The 21,394-nt window shown below is 41.0% G+C and overlaps 1 protein-coding gene across 1 annotated transcript; it reads right to left on the reverse strand.

The window, feature by feature from the left end:
* Positions 1 to 773: 773 nt before the first annotated feature.
* On the reverse strand, positions 774 to 1,341 carry LOC137938359 (uncharacterized). Its single transcript, XM_068783337.1, has 3 exons — positions 1,183 to 1,341; positions 996 to 1,136; positions 774 to 881 (listed from the first exon to the last, which is right to left on the reverse strand). Exons 1-3 carry the CDS (start codon positions 1,339 to 1,341, stop codon positions 774 to 776), a joined length of 408 nt encoding a protein of 135 aa, XP_068639438.1.
* Positions 1,342 to 21,394: the final 20,053 nt, after the last annotated feature.

Below are 21,394 nucleotides of genomic sequence, written 5' to 3' on the forward strand. Positions count from 1 at the left end.
GACCCTCTATTTATAATAGAGGGAGGTAGTAGAGTCAATTACAATTAACTACTTTTGTCCCAATTATACCAAAACTCTAACACTTGAAGATAGCATAATTAAATAACCCAATATTGTCAATATTTTCTAGCCCAAGAATGGCTGCTGGAATAGCCAAACTTAGTGACTGAAGAGAGCAGCAACGACCATGGATTTTCACCAAGAGGAGCTTCCGTGAGCAACCAAAATAAAGAGCTCCAAGTTCTGAATTTATCGAGAGATACCTAGTTGCTGGAGGAAGCAGCAATGACCAAGAAAATCTACCCAATAGGCTATTGGAACAACCACAACCGAGAGCTCCTAGCTCTAAGACTAACAAGCACACCAACACACAAAAGAAGCTGAAAATTGGGAGCCCTCTTCCCTGCCTTTCTCTTCTTTTTAAACATAGGGTTAGGTTAAGTACAAGACAGCCCATGGGCTTAATTACAATCCAACCCAACCTATTAATCCTTTCTTATTAACCTATATACATGTAAATATCTAAACAAGTCACATTAATATAACTTCTAAATTATATGAATTCCAAAATATGGTAACATCCCCCCTCAAATTGATGCTGGTAAGTCAACTAGCAACAATTTTCCAACCAGAAAATTATTGTGGTGTTGAGTCATTGCTTTGGTGAAGATATCAGCCACTTGGAGATCTGAAGAGACGTAAGGAAGAGATATCACTCGACGCTCCAAGGTATTGCAGAGAGAATGATAATCAACCTCAATGTTGTTGGTGCATTAATGGAAAAAAGGATTGGTAGCAATCTGAATAGCACTAGTGTTATCTATATGAAGAGGTGTAGAGGTAGTTAGAGGAAACTCAAGTTCTTCAAGGATACCACGTATCTATATAATTGCAGAACACACAGTAGACATGGCATAATACTCGTGTAAACGACTTGGACACATGATCTTGTTTCTTACATTTCCAAGAAATCAAGGCATCCCCTAAAAACATACTCCAGCCAGTAGTAGAGCAACAGGTATCAGGGCACACAGCCCAAAAAGCATCACTGTATGCAACAAGTCGAATAGATGAGCCAGTAGGAATGAATAACACACGAGTAGGAGAACCACAAAGATAGCAGATGATGCTTCAGACTGCAGCAAGATGAAGATGCCGAGGAGAAGACATAAATTGATTGACCTGATGAACGGCATCGGAGATATCCGGGCAGTAGATGAGACTCCCAACCAAACGCCGATAGAGAGTAGGATCATCAAGAATGTCCCCTTCATCTTTCCTATATTTCACATTCACCACCTTTGGAGTAGCAACAGAAGAAGTGCCAGCCAAACCAGCCATGGTAATAATATCTTGAGTATACTTGTGCTAATTTAGGAAAGCACATTTGGCCCGATGATGTACTTCCAATTTTTTGAATTTAGCATCCCTTTTCCAATATTCTAAGCAAGAGAAAGGAGAAAGAAAAAGAAGAAAAGGGAAGAAGGGCTCTCGGGTTGAGAGAAGAAAAAAAGAAAAGAGAGATGTGTGCCAAGCAAAGAGAGAGAGATTTATTCAAGAAGGAGATGTGTAACTTGATTAATTTCAAATTACAAAACATCTATTTATAGTAGAGGAAGTGATATAGTCCTAATACAATTAACCTTTCAATCTCCTAATTACATTCTAACTCTAACTCTCTAAGATAAGTCTATCATGAAAAGATAACACAATCTACTAGAAGTCTAATTTGAGTTGAACATGAACTCTTCTTCAATAATGTCAATATAAGGGTGGAGGCCAGCTCATGGCCTTATCCTTGCGGGTCCCACATGATCTTCCAACTCATATTGGTAAGATTACCAGCTCAAGGTATCTTTGGGGATCCCACTTGATCTTCAAGTCATCAAACTCATTTCAGCTTGTGCTTCTTATCTTCTTAACTCATGCTAGCTTGCTGCATATGATATATCCAGCCTTGTTACACACAGGTAAATAAGTCTTCCCACTAGTCTTTGATATTTCCCAATATCTACATCTTCTCTAGTGACTCCGCATAATTTTGTATTTGAGTCCATAGGAGTGTCTACTAGTTTGCATTCCATCATTCATGTCTCCTCTAGTAGATCAAGTGCATACTTCCTTTGGGATAGCACAATCACATGTCTGGATTGTAATACTTCAATACCAAAAAATATTTGAGTAGTCCAATATCCTTTGTCTTAAATTCATATTTTTTACTTTGTTTTCTGGATGCCCTTGGAATCATCAACATATACAGCCAGAATTACCTTACCTCTTGGTGTGTTTTCAATAAATACTGTGATCTCCAGAGCATCAGTAAAAGCCGGCCCGTATGAGGGCTTGACTAAATTTTTGTAACTTTGCTTAAGGGGACTGCTTGAGACCATACAAAGATTTTTTTAGTTGACATATTGACTCCCCCTCAATCACATACCCAGGTAGTTGTTGCATATAAATTTCTTCTTTCATATAAACATTTGGAAATGCATTTTTTCATCAAGTTGATATATCAGCCATGATGAATTGGCCGCCAAAGATAATAATATACTTGCCGAGTTCATTTTTTTCCACTAGAGATAATGTTTCTTCATAATCATTCCGTAACACTGAGTATAACCTTTGACAACCAATCGAGCCTTTAGTCGTGCTATTGACCCATCAGGATTATGTTTGATAGTATAAACCCACTTGCAACCAACGGGTTATTTTTATCTAATGGAAGAGGAACCAATGACCATGTCTGATTGTCATTAAGTGCCTTCATTTCTTCATCCATTGCTGTCTTCCACCCTAGATGTTGTAGAGCCTCCTGATAGGACTGTGGAACATATATGGAGGAAATAGAAGAAAGAAACTGACAACAGAAAGGTGAGAGGTGATGATAAGACACAAATTTTAAAATACGATGAGAAGTAGAAGGTCTAGTGCATGATCTAGGTTCTGTCCTTATAGCAATAGGACGAGTATCATATTGAGGGCCAAAAATAACTGGGGATGAAGGACTTACCTCTATGGGATTTGTTAACTTGGAAGGTGTGGTTTCGGCCACTTGCGCTGGGGGTTGAATAATCTCTGTATCATAGGGCACAACTGGTTGAGGGGAACTTGGTACTGAGTACAAACCAGGAGGAGCACTGTTAGAATAAATTGAGGAGTCTTCAAAAAATGTTAATCCCTAGACACAAATAAACATTGAAGAGTGGGACTATAAAAAATATAACCCTTTTGTGTGCGAGAGTATTCCAAGAAGATATATTTGATAGATTTAGGATCAAGTTTATTGTGTCTAGGAAATGAATTATGAGCAAATCATATACATCCGAAGACTTTCAAAGATTGTGAAAATGGATCATCATTTGATAAAAATCTAGAGTAAGGAGATTTAATACCAAGAACAGAAGATGGTACACAATTTATAAGAAAACAAGCCGTAAGGGCAGCTTGAGGACAATAAAAGTAGGGAACTTTCATGGCATATAATAAACCTCGAGCTACCTCAAGAATATGATGATTTTTCCGTTTGGCTACACCATTTTGTTGAGGAGTGTAGACACATGATGTTTGATGAATAATGCCATTTTCTTGACAAAAAATTCAAGGTCTTTGGAAACGTATTCTTTGGCATTATCAGACAGGAGTATTTTAATTTTCTGACCAAACCGTGTGAGTACCATAGCATGAAATGACTTAAAAATAAATGGTATCTCAGAACACTCCTTAAATACAAACAACCAAGTTGTGTGAGTGAAATCATCAATAAATGTAATAAAATATTTTACTTAAGAAATTTTGGACACACTCAAGGGCCCCTAGACATAGTATGAATTGAAGAAAATGGAATAATACTTTTGACTTTTGGACGAGGAGATTTTGTACTCCTTTGATGTTTACTCAATTGACAAACCTCACAATGAAATTCTGACCTACTTTAAGAGAAGGAAACATATAATGAAGAGACTGTGCAGATGGATGTCTCAACCGATTGTGTCATAACTTTGTCTCATTTTCAGTAGAAGAAACCATATTCTTTTTTGGCACGTCCAGGTAGTAAAGCCCCCCTTGTTCATGGCCTCGACCAATCACCTGCTTCATTATAAGATCCTGAAATACACATAAAGTGTGGGAGACGGTAACAAAGAAATTAAAGTATTTTGTCAGCTGACTAACAAATAATAGATTCAAATGGAAAGTAGGAACGAAAAGAATATCAGTGAGTGGAAGTGATGGTGTGATAGAAATGGATCCTTTCCCTTGGACTTTTGTTTGAGAACCGTCAGCTATGGTAACCAACTTGTGTGAAAGAAATGGAGATAGAGAATGTAATAAATTTTTGTTACCTGTAAGATGCTCGGAGGCTCCTGAGTCAATTATCCAGGATGAAGAAGAAGTTGATAGCATATCTGAAGCAGTAGTGGCAGTAGTAATTGCAGAGGAACTAGGAGAAGAACCTAGCATTGTCGTCATTTTCTGAAATAGCTCATACTCTTCAACAATAAAAAAAAAAATTTGTTGCTGATTTTATGGGCTGTTCTTCTTTTGTATCACTTACAAAGGCTTGATTAGCCTTTGTCAATTTTAATAGTCCATTGGCTTTATAGCATATTTCTTTATAGTGACCATATTGTCCACAGTAACTGCATGCCTTGTAATCCTTGTAATATCATTGATTTATAGTGTGGCCAAATTTCTTACAATGAGTACATTCTTTCCCATCTGCTCTACCGACACCAGTCCTTCCACCGCTTCCTCGGCCTCCTCAATAACCTCTACCTTGGCCTCGACCGTGGTCAGATGTTGGTCCTCTATGATCTGAATACATAGCGGGTGATACTTCAGTAGTGGAGGAAGAAGTGTCTAGAATATGGAGTAGTGTTGCACAAACATCATCAAACTTGGGGACAACAGAAGCACTTAGAAGTCGACTCTTGGCAATCTCAAGATGCGTTTTAATATTTGCAAGGCAAATAGTAGTAATTAAAGCTTCCTTCTGCTTGTCTTGGATAGAAATATCAGTGGTTGAAGACTAAGCTAACTTCTACTCTTGAAGAAAACCTCTATAGCGGGCCAAGTACTCATGGATATTTTTTCCTTGTTTAGTATTCAACATCCTTTGGAGAATATCATATGGTCTATGTAGAGTATCCGGGCAAGAGTACAATTTAGCACATGTCTCCCAAATTTGTTTCACAGTGTCAAGATGAATGACATTGTTGGAGACATGTACTTCCATGTTGTTGATTAGCCAACTAATCACCAAGGTATCATTTTTCAACCATTTGTTATAAAAAATATCATCTTCATCAATAGGTGGTCCTCGAGTGGTGAGGTGACCAAGTAGGTCTTTTATTATAACAAACCTCCGAACCGATGTGGACCAACTCATAAAATTTGATATCCCACTTAAGGGTATAGTGGTAATTCTCACTATATCACTTTTGATATTCATATTCTCTTCGGCCATGATAGGCCCTTCTTCAAAAACATTCTAACAATAACACCAAGTAGTATTCTTCAAACAACTTGATGTATGGAAAACTTTAGCATTGATGCTAAATTATTATTCTGATTTTTTTCTCTAATACCACTCATAAGAGACTCAATAACAATCTTCTATATCAAGGGACTAATGTTCCCATGAAAAAGAAATTCCAACAATCTGATCATAGACTGGTCTCGGTTAACAGAATTTCCAAACCGATAAAACTGTTTTGATAGCTTCTTCTAGATGGAGAGGCATGCATATCCACAATATCATAAGATGAAAGCATTCATATACTCATATTCTATATTCAGAAACCAGTAACATTAAGTAGAAAAACAATTATGCATTTATCTCACGGTTTGTGATCTTTCTTCACAAAAGAGCCTTCTTTGAGTGGTGTTGATCATAAATTCTTTAAAGAATCCTTTTGACGAGGGATCCTAAATTTAATGCTCTGATACCATGTTGAATTTAGGATCCCTTTTCCAATATTCTGAGCAAGATAAAGGAGAAATAAAAATAAGAAAAGGGAAGAAGGGCTGTCGGGTACGCCAAGCAAAGAGAGAGATATTTACTCATGAAGGAGATATGTAACTTGATTAATTCAGAATTACAACACCTCTTTTTACAGTAGAGGAAGTGATAGTGTCCTTATACAATTAACCTTTCAATCTCCTAAATACATTCCAACTCTAACTCTCTAAGATAAGTCTATCATGAAAAGATAACACAAGTTGAACTAGTAATCTTCTTCAATAATGTGAATGTAAGGGAGGAGGCCAGCTTGTTAGGTTCCCTTGCCATGGATCGAGTCACCCTGTGGTCACCTCTAGGTTCAAGATTGAATTGTGATCGTTGAGAGAGATTTGGGATGCTTCGAACAACCAATTGTTGGAATAGAACGAGCCTTCGAAGGAGGCTCAACCTTGGACCTCGTTAGAGAGAATCTAATCTCACTAAACTAGTTTTTGATTAATGCTTACCTTCATTCAGAATTCCATCATCCATATAAAAGGTTGACGCTGACAAAACAAAGCCATGAATTGGCCCCTACATTTAAAGCAAATTACATTTAACCCTGCCACTAACTTAACCTGTAATTGACACAAGTTAACTCCTACGTCTAGCAGTAACTCTAGATGCTATGGAGTTGATAACATCTCTCCCCTCCTAGAGAAAGAGCTTGTCCTCCAGCTCAAAGGTGGGATAGAGGGCTTGAAATTCCTGTAACGGTTCCCAAGAGGTTTCCACAAGATCCGTCTCAGCCCAATGGATTAAAATTTCCCATATATCATTGATTTGGCGAGCTTGGAAGACATGAGCTGGAGTGGGCAGCACACAACCATCCAGTAGTGGTGGCAGAGGAGTGTGAAACATAGGTGAGTCGCCATTGAATGGCTTCAGCAATGAAACATGGAAGACATCATGAATTTTGGCGTCTGGGGGTAACTGTAGATGATAAGCTACGCTGCCAATGCGATCCAAAATCTGGAATGGCCCATAGTATTTTGGTGAAAGTTTGTGTCTTTTGGATACGGTGAGGGACAATTGATGATACTGATGAAGGCGCAGCCACACAAAGTCTCCGGGTGCATAAGATTGGTCACAATGGCGTTTGTTGCATGTGTTCTTTGTTAGTGCCTGAGCCTGCTGTAAGTTCTCTTTGACCTGGGCTAACATACGGTCCCTTTCCTCTAAAGCCTGGTCTAGAGCAGCCACCCGAAAAAAGCCAGAAATAAAAGAGACGAGTCGAGGGGGTTCCCGACCATCAACCACTCGTAAGGGAGTAGTTTTGAGAGCTGTGTGGTATGAAGTATTGTTACAAAACTCAGCCCAAGTGAGCCAACAGACCCATGTTTTGGCATTATCTCCCCAAAAGCAACACAAATACATCTCAAGGGTCCGGTTGACTACCTCTATTTTCCCATCTATCTGAGGGTGGTAAGCTGAAGAGAAAGCCAATTTGGTGCCATGTAATTTGAAAAGCTCCTTCCAGAAAATGCTAGTAAATATTGCATCTCTGTCACTGGTGATGAATTCCGGTAGGCCATGAAGTCTGACAATATGGTCCATGAAAATTTGAGCTATATGGGAAGCTGTATATGGATGTGACAAAGGAATGAAATGGCCATACTTTGAGAAATGATCCACCACTACCAAAATAATAGATTTACCATAAGATTTCGGTACACCATCAATGAAATCCATGGAGATATCCGCCCATACCTAAGTAAGGAGCTGTAGGGGCTGCTACAAGCCCACGGTGCTTAAGGTTCTCTGATTTATTTCATTGACAGATCTGGCATGTGGAGACATAATCAATGACCATTCTTTTCATTGCTTTCCAATAGAAGTCACGACTAAGCCAGAAATATGTCCTCTACTGTCCTTCATGAGTACTGTCATGATATGTTGAAAGAATGGCGGGAAGTAATGTTGAGGTGGACTGAAGATAAAGCTGTTGTTTGTACAGGATAAGGCCGTCCTGGAGGGCCCAGTTGCTGTCCATGGTCTGCTGCTCAATGTTGTTAAGCAAAGCTAGGAGTTCCGGCATTTGTTGAATTTCATCCCAAATAGAGTCCAACAGCAAGAACCGAGGTTGACTGATGGCATGGGGTTGGGGCATTGATACCTCTCTACGTGATAATGCATCCAGGCCTTTGTTGAGTTGGCCTGTTTATAATCCACCCAAAAATCAAATCCCATCAATTTACTGAGCCAATGTTGTTGAGGTGAAGTGGTAATGCGTTGCTCCAAAAGGTATTTCAACCTGCAATTGTCTATGCGGATGAGGAAGAGGCGACCCCACAGATATGGCCTCCAATGCAGAAAGGAATTGGCTAAGCTGATAAGTTCATGCTCGTATGCAGCTAATTTGTGATGGTGTGTTGCAAGTTGTTTGCTGAAATAGGCAATGGGATGGCCCTGTTGCTGTAAAACCGCGCCCATGCCACCCCCAAAAGCATCACATTCAATAATAAAGAGGTCCTCAAAATTTGGAAGTTGGAGGATGTTATGCACGCAATAACATTATTATTTTAGTGTTTTCTTTAATTTACTTTATTTTATTTCAGTTTTAGGTCACAGGGGTATTTTTGGAATTATTTATTAATAGGGATATTTTTGGAATATTTTATTCATAGGGATATTTCTGTAATATTTTATTAAACCCTAACAGGGTGAACCCTATTTAAGGGGTAAGAGTAATGAGAAATAAAAGCATTGAAGTATTAAGAATTAGGTTAAATTTAGCGTAAGAGGCTTAGAGTTCTTCTCAACGAGCTCTAGGGTTATCAAGCTTCCCTTTGGCTTGATCTTCGTTTTTATCTTCCCCATGTCTTCCTACTACCCCTACGGTAATGCCTGGAAGACCCGCAACCCGTGGCAGACCCCAGATCCTCCCAAAGAATCCACGTGTCAGATCTGGGACCGTAACAACTGGTATCAGAGCAGGAACACAATGGGTTATTCTATATCCCAAGAAAGATGGGTTGCTATGGGTAAGGAATTGGAGGAAATACGAGCACGGTTAGATGCTTCAATTGAATGTTCGGCAATGGAGCCACGTGCTCCCACAGAAAAGGTCATACGACCTGAAATTTCCTGCATATGCGTAGGCATATGCCTAGAAGAGGCAGCTGCTGCCTTGGACGAGCAGAAAGGCCAATGGCCAGGAACTCCAACGGCGACGACATCGGAATTTGGGGATTCCGAAATTCCAAAAATGGCTGCACCGGAAATTCCGACGGCATTCGAAATCTCCGAGCAAGCGCAGAACTTCCGATATGCCTCTAAGGGCTACGATTCGCCTCCAAGTGGTGCGATTCGCCGCCGGAGTAGCAGGCGACCCAGTCGTGTCCCTTGGGTTCGTCGGCAAACTACCCGAGAGCCCTCTGTCTCGGAAAAATTCCAAGCGGCGACGCCTCAGCGGGCTTCTCGTCGCCACCGGCGAACCAGGATAGTTCGTCGGCGCCATAAGCAACTTTTCTGCAAGGGATCTCGCTTCTAGGAGGCTGAGGAACGACAATTTACAAGTTTCCGAGACCTCTCTGTCTCGGAAACTATCCAAGCGGCGAAGTCCCGACGGGCTGCGATTCGCCACCGGAAAATCATGCGATTCCGTCGGTGCCGGGAGAGAGGAAGGAGACGCCCGTCGCCGGTAATCGTCGGTGCCGTGAGGAACGGAACCGCCGGCCGCAGAGTTCGGGAGCCGCCGAAGGAAGAAGACGACTCCCGATTAAATTTTCCTAACTTAGGAAAATTTAATCGGCCCGGTCCGCTGTGTGGCAAGCCGGACCGGGTTCCTGAACTGAGTCAACCCAGGTTAACTCGGACCCCCCCCCCCCCCCCCCCAAAAAAAAAAAAAAAAAAAAAAAAAATTGTGCAAACGGAGGGGGCGTCATAGCTATCGCGGATGCTACTTTAGCACCGGTGAAGACGTCGGCATACCGACACTACTTCCGAGCTTGAGGACAAGCTCGTCTTCCAAGGGGGGTGTAATGTTATGCACGCAATAACATTATTATTTTAGTTGTTTTATTTAATTTACTTTATTTTATTTCAGTTTTAGGCCATAAGGGTATTTTTGGAATTATTTATTAATAGGGATATTTTTGGAATATTTTATTCATAGGGATATTTCTGTAATATTTTATTAAACCCTAACAGGGTGAACCCTATTTAAGGGGTAAGAGTAATGAGGAAAAGAGGAAAGCATTGAAGTATTAAGAATTAGGTTAAATTTAGCGTAAGAGGCTTAGAGTTCTTCTCAACGAGCTCTAGGGTTATCAAGCTTCCCTTTGGCTTGATCTTCGTTTTTATCTTCCCCATGTCTTCCTACTACCCCTACGGTAATGCCTGGAAGACCCGTAACCCGTGGCAGACCCCAGATCCTCCCAAAGAATCCTTGTTATTGTCCCGGATCTGACACGTGGATTCTTTGGGAGGATCTGGGGTCTGCCACGGGTTACGGGTCTTCCAGGCATTACCGTAGGGGTAGTAGGAAGACATGGGGAAGATAAAAACGAAGATCAAGCCAAAGGGAAGCTTGATAACCCTAGAGCTCGTTGAGAAGAACTCTAAGCCTCTTACGCTAAATTTAACCTAATTCTTAATACTTCAATGCTTTCCTCTTTATTTCTCATTACTCTTACCCCTTAAATAGGGTTCACCCTGTTAGGGTTTAATAAAATATTACATAAATATCCCTATGAATAAAATATTCCAAAAATATCCCTATTAATAAATAATTCCAAAAATACCCCTGTGACCTAAAACTGAAATAAAATAAAGTAAATTAAAGAAAACACTAAAATAATAATGTTATTGCGTGCATAACAGAGGAGCTATAGCTAAGGCGTGCTTGAGTTGAGCAAAGGAGGAGGACGCTGCATCTGACCAAATGAAGGCATTCCATTTCAGTAATCTCGTCAGAGGAGCTGCTATTTGGCCATAATCACGTAAGAACTTGCGAAAGTATCCAGATAAGCCCAAAATTCCTCTTAACACAGTTGTGTTAGGATCCTCACGAGCCATAGATCTTGTCACCCTCCTCTCTTCTCTTCCTTCCATTGCCTTGCTTGATGTTGAGATAGAATGATGGAATGATGAAGATTGAATTTCGGAAGAGAGAATTTCGGAAAGGAATTGGGGAAAAACGGGAGAGAGCTTGAAGGAGCTCTCGACCTGTTTATCTAATTGACTCTAGCTAAAGTAGACTCAATTGCAACTTTCTCATTACCCTAGCCGTCCCCTTCAATAGGGTTGAGGACGCCCAAAACACTATAGACCCCTTGGATTAATAGTTCAAACCAATAAGTGCTAAACCAACCCAAACCAAAGACAAACCCAAACCAAAAACAATTACATGGAAATTGGAAAACACATTAATTAATTCCCATGCCTGTTGGTAACTCGTGATGCTATAGAGTCCATAACATCACCCCCCTCCTAGTGAAAGAGCTTGTCCTCAAGCTCGAAGGAAGGATATAGGATTCGAAATGCTGATAACGGCTCCCATGTGGTGTCACTGGGGTCGGCATCTGCCCACTGGACGAGAATTTCCCAATCACCCTGAATGTGGTGTGCTTTTAAAACCTGAACTGGAATAGAAAGGACTCTGCCCTCATGTAGTGGCGGTAGTGGAGTGTGCAGTAGGGGCGAGTCACCCTGGAAGGGCTTCAATTGGGAGACGTGAAATACATTATGGATGTTTGCTTCCGGTGGTAGCTGCAAGCTGTATGCCACATGCCCAATTTTGTCCAACACCTGAAATGGACCATAATATTTTGGAGACAGATTATGGCGCTTGGATGCAGTCAGGGGCAGCTGGCGGTAGTGTTGAAGCTTTAACCACACTTAGTCTCCAGGGAAATAAGATATATCCCGGTGCTTCTTATCATAATAGAGTTTCATTGAGTGCTGGGCCTCCTAGAGATGAGTACGTACCTCAGTGAACATAGCGTCTCTTTCAGCTAACAGACGAGGTTGATCTCTACCATAAACTACCCTGAAAGGAGTAGTTCCCAGTGTTGTGTGGTAAGATGTGTTATAGCAAAATTCTGCCCATGAAAGCCATTTCACCCACCGTCTAGGTGCGTCCCCCACAAAACAAAGAAGATACATTTCAATCGTGCGATTGACGACCTCTGTTTGTCCGTCCGTTTGTGGATGATATGCAGACGAAAATGCCAATTGGGTGCCCTATAATTTGAATAATTCCTTCTGAAAGATACTGGTAAAAATGACATCCCTGTCACTGATAATGGATATGGGAATTCGATGTAAGTGGACAATGTTGTCCATAAATAATTGAGCGACCTGAGCAGCAGTATATGGATGCACCAAAGTAATGAAGTGACCATATTTTGAAAACCGATCAACGGCGACGAATATCACAAATTTACCTGATGAAACGGGAAGGCCAACAATGAAGTCCATTGAAATGTCGGACCAGATTTGAGACGGTAGTTGCAGAGGTTGTAGTAGGCCGGCAGGACTTAAAGATTCGGCCTTGTTTCATTGACAAATCTGACAAGCAGCTACATAATCAGCAATTGTGCTCTTCATGCCCTTCCAGTAAAAGTTTTGATTGATTCGAAAATATGTTTTTTGTCGACCCTCATGTGTGTTATCATGGATAGAGGACAGGATGGTGTAAAGAAGTGGGGACGTATGATGCATAAAAATCTTGTTTTTGTAGAGTATGAGACGATCCTGAATCGTCCAATGAGGAGCTGCTGTCCCCTGTTGAATATCCTGATATAATGACATGAGATTCGGATATTGATGTACTTCCTCATGAATAGAATCTAGCACAAGTGAATGTGGGTGACTAATAGCATAAACTTGTGTGGCTGGAATATCCCGACGTGATAAAGCATCAGCCCCCAAATTTGAACTACCTGGCTTATAGTGAACCGTAAAATCGAAGCCCATGAGTTTAGTCAACCAATGCTGCTGTGGAGATGTGGTGAGGCGTTGTTCAAGAAGATACTTGAGGCTGCAATGATCTGTACAAATGAGAAATTATCATCCCCAGAGATAAGGTCGCCAATGTTGGACAACCTTGGCTAACCCAATCAATTCCCTCTCATATGCAGCTAACTTATGGTGGTGTTGTCCCAACTGACGACTGAAATAAGCAATGGGGTGTCCCAATTGTTGTAACACTGCCCCTATACCTCCCCGGATGCATCACATTCCACCACAAAGTCTCCCTCAAAATCTGGTAATTGTAGGACTGGCGCTGAGGCTAAGGCCTCCTTTAACAGCTGAAAGGCCTGATCCGCTGAAGAAGACCAGTGGAAGGCATGTTTTTTGAGAAGGTTGTTGAGTGGTGCTGCTATCTGGCCATAAGATTGGATAAATTTTCTATAATATCCCGCTAGGCCCAAAAATCCCCTTGATGCTGTAATGGAGGTGGGAATCGTCCAATCTGTTACTGCTTGTATCTTGCTCTAGTCAACTTTCACGCCCACAGCTGATATGATGTGGCCCAAATATGCCACCTTAGATGTACCCATAGAACATTTGGATTTATTCAAAACTAAATGATGAGAGAGTAGAATGGTAAATACTTGATGGAGGTGTTGGAGATGTTCTCCCCAATTTTTGCTGTAGACCAGAATGTCATAAAAAAATGCTAACACATAGTTGTGCAGAAGCGATGAAAATACCTCATTCATGAGGGCATAAAAGGTGGAGGGTGCATTGGAGAGACCGAAGGGCATGACGAGGAACTCGAAATGACCGTGATGTGTAAGGAACACAGTCTTCTCCACATCAACAGGGTGAACTCTTATTTGATGATAGCCCGATTTCAAATCTAACTTGGTAAAAATTGTAGCACCATGTAACTCATCCAGCAACTCGACCACGACTGGAATGGGGAACTTGTCTTTAATTGTCTGCAAGTTGAGTTGCCTATAGTCGACACAAAACCTCCATGATTTATCCTTTTTACGTACTAGTAACACTAGTGAGGAAAAAGGAGATCGACTAGGCTGGATCACTCCCTGAGCGAGCATATGCATGCACTGTCATTCTATTTCATTTTTCTGTATATGCGGGTAATGATAAGGCCGTACCACTGCTGGATCAGTTCCCAACTTTAAATGAATGCGGTGATCGCAGTGATGCACTTGTGGTAGACCCTTAGGGTCATTAAATAAATCCGTAAATGCTGTAAGTAAAGGAGCTAACTGACCATCACCATTGTTCTAAAACTGTAAAGTGTGCGTTAGGGACCTGTGCCACAATACCTTGCAATGTAATCTGGCCCTGTGGTGTTGTAAATATCATAGTCCGAGCCTGAAAGTCCCATAATATAGGCCCTAATAATTGAAGCCATTGGACCCCGAGCACCAAATCAAATCCTACCAAGGGAATGACTAGTAAGTTTGCCAGAAAGGAATGTCCCTCAATGGTGAAAGGGTGTTTGCACATAACCCCACACTTGCAATTTTAGCCCCTTTGGCCACTGAAACCGAGAGACCCTTTTGCTGTTGAATTTCCAATCCCAATTGTTGCGCTGCTGGTTCACTAATAAAATTATGTGTGCTGCCCGAATCAACTAAAGCAAGTAGCATGACGTGGTGTAACCTGGCCTTTACCTGCATGGTATTAGAACTATGCAGGCCATGCATGGCATGGAGGGAGAGCTCTGGTTCTTGTTGTACCTCTTCAACAAATTCATTTTCAGGAAGCTCTTCTGAATCTTCTTCCAACAGTTCAATACTGAATAAGCGTTTGCAGGTATGTCCTGGAAGGAGTTGTTCGTCACAATTAAAACATAGGACCTTGGCCTTTCTAGCTTCCATTTCCTGTTTAGTCAAAAATTTATGTGGAATAGTGTGTGGAGGCACACTGGTAGACTGATCTGCTCGGTTAGGGGCAGAGGACCCAAAAAGTGGACCAGATGCAGTACCCTGTATTATGTTGTTCCAAAATGGTTTTTGGTGAAAAGATTCTTTTAGAACTCTCTGTTTGTGTTCCATAGCTCTGACATAATTCATTGCTGAGTCCAAATCGGTCGGACCAAGTAATTCCACTTCCAATCTAACCACCTCTGTCAATCCAACATTAAAAATCTGAACATGTAGGTGAGGAGGAACAAATTCACTGGCTCAGGCCAACCTTTCTTGGAACATTTTTTGGTACACTTCTAAGGTGCCTATCTGTTTATAGTTGATCAATTCCCCCACTGGGTTGCTGCTAGCTGAAGGTCCAAACCTCAACTGGCAAGCATGTTTAAAGTGCAGCCAATCCTAAGTGGAATGGACATTTCGGTAGTGATGGAACCACATGAGCGCTTCATCGAGCAGGTGGTAGGCGGCCAATGTAACCTTGTCCATTTCTACCGTTTGTTGATGATAGAAGAATTGTTCACATTTCGTGAGCCACAGTAAAGGATCTTTAGAGCCATCATATGTAGGAAAGTTAAGTTTAAAGTACCTTGGAACCGTGGTTGGTCCTTGTGCCTGAGTAGCCATGGGAACAGGTGGTTGGTGCAATGGTGGGTTTGGTGGTGGCGTGAATTGTGGTTGATGTACTGGTTGTGGTTGAAAATTGGTGGCTGCTGGTGGGGTTGGTGCTTGAATTGCAGCAAGTTGTCGGATGACTGTTTGGTGAGATGATTCCAGCGTATGTAATGTATTGTGGATGTGAGAAATTTCAGTACCTTGAAGAGTGGATCGTTGTTGAAGTTCTTAAAATACTTGACGTATGTCCTCTGGAGAAGAGGAATCACCGAGGGTGGACCTGTCTGATACCACGTTGTTAGGATCCTCACGAGCCATGGATCTTTTCACCATCCTCTCTTCTCTTCCTTCCATTGCCTTGCTTGACGTTGAGATAGAATGATGGAATGATGAAGATTGAATTTCGGAAGAGAGAATTTTGGAAAGGAATTGGGGAAAAATGGAAGAGATCTTGAAGGAGCTCTCAACCTGTTTATCTAATTTACTCTAGCTAAAGTAGACTCAATTTCTACTTTCTCATTACCCTAGCCATCCCCTTAAATAGGGTTGAGGACGCCCAAAACACTATAGACCCCTTGGGTCAATGGTTCAAACCAATAAGTGCTAAACCAACCCAAACCAAAGACAAACCCAAACCAAAAACAATTACATGGAAATTGAAAAACACATTAATTAATTCCTACGCCTGTTGGTAAAATGCTATAGAGTCCATAACAAGTTGTTAAGTGTGGAGTGGACCAGTCGATAATGGCCTAGATTTTAGTACTATCTGCTTGGATGCCGGAGTCGAATATGACACGGCCCAAATAAGCGACCTCCGGAGCACCGAAAGAGCATTTGGAGTGCTGGAGAAATAACTGATGGGAACACAGTATGTTAAACACAGAGTGCAAATGCTGTATGTGGTCTTCCCAGTTGTGGCTGTAGATCAAAATATCATCAAAGAAAACGAGTACATGTTTCTATAAGAGTGGGCGAAATACCTCATTCATGAGCGCTTGGATAGTGGAGGGGGCGTTGGAGAGCCCAAATGGCATGACCAGAAACTCGAAGTGGCCATGACTTGTACGGAAGGTAGTCTTCTCCACATCTGTAGGGTGTACTATGATCCGATGGTACCCAAAACACAAATCCAGTTTAGTAACGAATTTTGCGCCATGTAGTTCATCCAAGAGTTCACCCTTGGTATGGGGAATTTATCCTTGACTGTTTGTACATTTAATTCTCTGTAGTCAACACAAAAACACCAAGTGTGGTCCTTTTTCTTGACTAATAAGACTGGAGACGAAAATGGAGACCTACTGGACTAGATAATGCCTTGCTCCAACATTTGTCGGCATTGTCGTTCTATTTCATCTTTCTGTAAATGTGGGTAACGGTATGGCCTCACCACTATGGGCTTAGTGCCCATTTTTAGACGAATCAGATGGTCACAAGTTCTGATAGGAGGAAGTGACCATGGGTCCATAAATAAATCCAAAAATTTGATAAGGAGAGAGTTTAAGTTACGACGGTAGGAGTCAATCACCTGTATTTGCTGCAGTGTGCAAGGTGAGTGTGCATGAGTCCCATGAAGGGTGATGTGTTGCTGGCCAGAAGTGAAACTCATAGTTAAGGACCTGAAATCCCATAATATCAGACCCAACTATTGCAGCTACTTAATACCCAATACACAATCAAACCCCACTAGGGGAATGACCAAGAAATCTGCGACAAAGTGGTGGCCTTCAATAACAAATTGGACTACATAATATAAGCCGACGCTGGTAACCTTTTCCCTGTTAGCTACTGAGACCGAGAGGCCAGAATTGTGCTGAATTAGCAAGCCCAACTGTTGTGCTACTAGTTGGCTGAGGAAATTGTGGGTGCTGCACAAGTCAACCAGTGCACGTAACAGGAGGTTTTGGATGCCAGCGTGGACCTGCATAGTGTTGGTGCTGTGTAACCCAGTCATGGCGTGTATGGAAATTGCTGGTTCTTCCACTTCGGTATCTTCCTCATCCACTGGTGGCGTGATATCTTCTGGATCCTCCACCTCTAACCAAAACAGCCTTTTGAATACATGCCCCATCCAGTATCTTTCATCACAATTAAAACACAGCACTTGAGCCCTTCTCTAGTCCATTTTTGATTTGGATATGCGTCTAATATATTGCGTTGGGGGTGTGGTCTTGGTAGTCTCAAATGTAGGAAAAGGAGGTGACCCTTGGCGCAGAGGGGAGTTGTGGTTTGTTGGGGCACTTGGTGGCACTCGGCCTGGCTAGGGGGGTCTACTCCCCAGAGATTCTTTCATACTTCGTTTCTTGGTGTCCAATGTACGTGCCAAATTCATAGCATGTGCTTAAGATGGGGGGTCATGTAATTCCACCTTGAGACGTGTTACAATGTGGGGCCCACCATGGTGCTCGAGCTGGTGGGACCCACCATGAGGACATAGGTCATCAAGAAGAATCCTACAGGACTTGGGACACCAAGAAGAGTCCTCTCCCAAAGCAAGCTCGAGTAAAGGAATCAAGAAGCACAAGCTGAGTTGATTTAGAAGAGTTGAAGATCAAGGGGGACTCACAAGATCTCACGAGTTGGCACAATTATATGGATAATCATGAGGGGCCCACTAGGATAAGGCCACGAGCTGGCTTATCCCTTATATTCACATGGATAATAAAGAACTCCTTGTTCTACTCCAATTAGTCTTCTAGGAGTTCTAGTTTGAAAAGACTTACTTATATTAAAGAGTTAGAGTTAGAATGTAATTAGGATTGAATGACAACTTGTATGAGGACTCTACTTCCTCCTCTCCTATAAATAGAGAGGTTGTAATTCGTAATTAATCAAGCAACACATTCAATCCCGAGTTTGTTCTCTCTCTCCTCTCCTTGCTTGGCGCAACTCATCCTTTCCCTTTTAATTTTTTCTGCTCTACCCGAGAGCTTTTTTCCCTTTTTCTCTCTTTTTCTTTCTTCTTTATTTTGCTCGTGATTATGGAAAATGGGTCCTAAATTCAACATGGTATCAGAGCAACATATTTAGGATCCCTCGACAAAGGAATGCTCTAGAGAAGTGATGATCAACACCTCTCAAAGAAGGCTCTTGTAAGAGGGAAGAACACTAGCCAAGAGATAAGTGTTCAAATTTTAGTTTTTATGCTACTGGTTCTTGTTTTTAGATGATGATTCAAGGATGAATATGTGAATTCTTTCATCTTATTATGTTATGAATATGCATGCCCCTCTATCTAGAAGGAGCTATCAAAACAGTTTTATCGGATTGAAAATTCTGTTTGCCAAGACCAGTCCATACTCAGATTATTGATTTTTTTTCGTGGGATAAGATTTCCCTGATAATAGAAGATTGATATTGAGCCTCTTATGAGTGGTTTTCTGGAAAAAAAATTATTTAGCATTGATGCTATATTTACATAGACCGAGTTGATTGAAGAAGTACTACTTGGTGATATTATTTGAAGTTTTTTTGAAGAAGAAGAGCCTTTCATGGCTGATGAGAATATGAATATCAAAGGTGATATACTGAAAATCACCACCATACCCTTACGTGGGGTATCAAATTTTATGATTTGGTCCACCTCGCTTAGGAGGTTTCTCATAACCAAAGACCCACTTGGTCACCTCTCTACCCGAGGACCACCTATTGATGAAGATGATATTTTTTATATGAAATGGCTGAAGAATGATACTTTGGTAATTGGTTGGATGATAAATAGCATGGAACCACATGCCTCTAGTAATGTTATTCATCTTGACACTGCTAAACATATTTGGGAGACATGTACTAAACTATATTCAAGCCCTGATACACTGCATAGACCCTATAGTGTTGGTAGAACAGATGATATTAAATGCACTCATTGTAAATTTTGGGTCCACACTATAGACCAGTGCCGTTATAGGGCATGCACTTATTGTGGTAGATATGGCCACTATAAAGAAATATGCTATAAGGCTAATGACAAGTTAGAATCAACAAGGGCTAATCAAGCCCTCATTAGTGATGCGCAAGCAGACCATCCCCCAACACAAGCTGCACAGAAAATTATTACTGATGAAGAGTATGAATTATTTCATAAAATAAAGACCATGCTAGGGTCTTCTCCTAGCTCCTTTGCCCCTACTGCTGCCACTATTGCTTCAAGTATGCTATCTGCCTCCTCTTCATCCTGGATAATTGATTCAGAAGCCTCCAAGCATCTTATAGGTAATAAAACTTTATTAAATTCTTTATTTCCGAGTCTTTCACACAAGTTTGTTACCATAGCTGAAGGTTCTCCAACCAAAGTCCAAGGAAAAGGTTCCACTTCTATCACCCCATCGCTTCTACTCAAAGATATTCTTTTTGTTCCTTCCTTTCCTTTAAACTTGCTCTCTGTGAGTTAGCTTACAAAATATTTTATATGGAATTTTGGTTTTGTACATTTGTTCCTTACAAATGTTACATGTGATGTGACCGGTTTGGGTTGTAACTATTTGGGAGTATGTATACCTAAACAGAAAGAAGTAAAATTAATCTTTGACTTCTTTGACATGTAAGCTCAAATATAATACTTGGCTATGTAGGTCGTCTAACCTACGCTAAGACTTATAAACTATTCGCGACTGCGAGAATATATCATGACTAGAAGGTATGATAATCAAATCGAATTCCAAAGGGTTTGGATTTGACAGTTAAAAGATCGGCTCTTACGCGTTCAAGCAAACTCAAAGAGCTCGAAGAAAATCCTTTAGTTGTAGATTAACAACGAAGGAAGAAGGATAATCCGAGATGGACGATTCTTAGGACTCAGTCCAGTTGGATTAAAACAAGTTATCAAAGACCTGAAACACCAAATCAGGATTGAACAACTTGAACTTCAAGAATATGCTATCTAAGCAATTCTTAGAAGATTTGGTAATCATTCTATAAAGAGAAATCTACAGAATGACCCAAGAAGAAACCGTATCTCAACCTGTAGACACCGCTTCAACAGGAGAAGCCTCTACAAGTATATACGGAAAACCAGAAAAAACAAAATACTGGTATGTTGTCTTCATAGGAAGAGAAACAAGAATATATGACAGTTGGGAAGAAGCCCAAGCACAAGTCATAGGATTTTCCAGAAATTCTCACAGAAAATTCCGGACAAAAGAAGATGCTAAACAAGCATGGACAACATCCCGAAATAGATGATCTATAGGCAAAAACTTTTAGATCGTTTACAAAGAAAGAGAGATGGCCTTGCCTTCACTCTCTTACTAAGAAACATGCTTCAACCTGAAGATGATACAATCTATTCCATGGAAATGTACTATTTTCATTGGGAAAGATATACGAATCACATCCATAGACTACGATGCAAGATCGAAAAAAATTACACAAAAGCTAAACCTCTTAGCTTTGTAAAAATGGATGAGTTTTTCTATTTAATGGATATGGAAACTCCATTACCATTAGGCCTTCCTGACATCACCGGATGGCTTAAAAACCTAGTGTACTTTGCAACACCTTGCATAGCACCTAGAAAAAAGGATCCAACACCACTTGCTTTTAGGATCGCTTCCAAAGCATCATCCTCTACCGATGATGAAGTTTTCACAGAATATAATACTTTCGGTCGCCAACCAATTTAATATGTTCAAGAGGAAAAACCTTCCTCTATTAAACAACAAGAGCAACATGACAGTGAACCAGAGGCTTTGGAATCTGATGAAGTTGCAGAAGAAAATACCAAGAAAAATGACTACTCTGCTAAAGACAAAAAGGCAGATGATCTTGGTAAAAGATTTCGAATGCTTCGTGGTAGCGACCATTTTGAAGCAGAAACATCAAGGGTACGAGACACCCACATGGAAGATAGCTTTCAAGATAACTTCTGAAACCGTACTGCGGTTCACCCGCAAGAATGAGAAAGTTTCTCCCACTCCAAAATATCTCTGGG

Source organism: Aristolochia californica, unplaced genomic scaffold, assembly GCF_029961685.1.
Source record: "Aristolochia californica isolate CCGP_79_NKW_82.1479 unplaced genomic scaffold, dmAriCali1.0.hap1 SCAF_8, whole genome shotgun sequence".
In the NCBI taxonomy this organism is placed as follows: domain Eukaryota; kingdom Viridiplantae; phylum Streptophyta; class Magnoliopsida; order Piperales; family Aristolochiaceae; genus Aristolochia; species Aristolochia californica.

Excerpts from the sequence above, each read along its gene's own strand:
- LOC137938359 (XM_068783337.1), bottom strand. The coding sequence starts at position 1,341 with ATGGCTGGTTTGGCTGGCACTTCTTCTGTTGCTACTCCAAAGGTGGTG. Across the intron at positions 1,137-1,182 it reads TCTCCGATGCCGTTCATCAG|TCTGAAGCATCATCTGCTAT; the intron begins GTCAATCAATTT and ends ATCTTGCTGCAG. Across the intron at positions 882-995 it reads TTGCTCTACTACTGGCTGGA|ATACGTGGTATCCTTGAAGA; the intron begins GTATGTTTTTAG and ends GCAATTATATAG.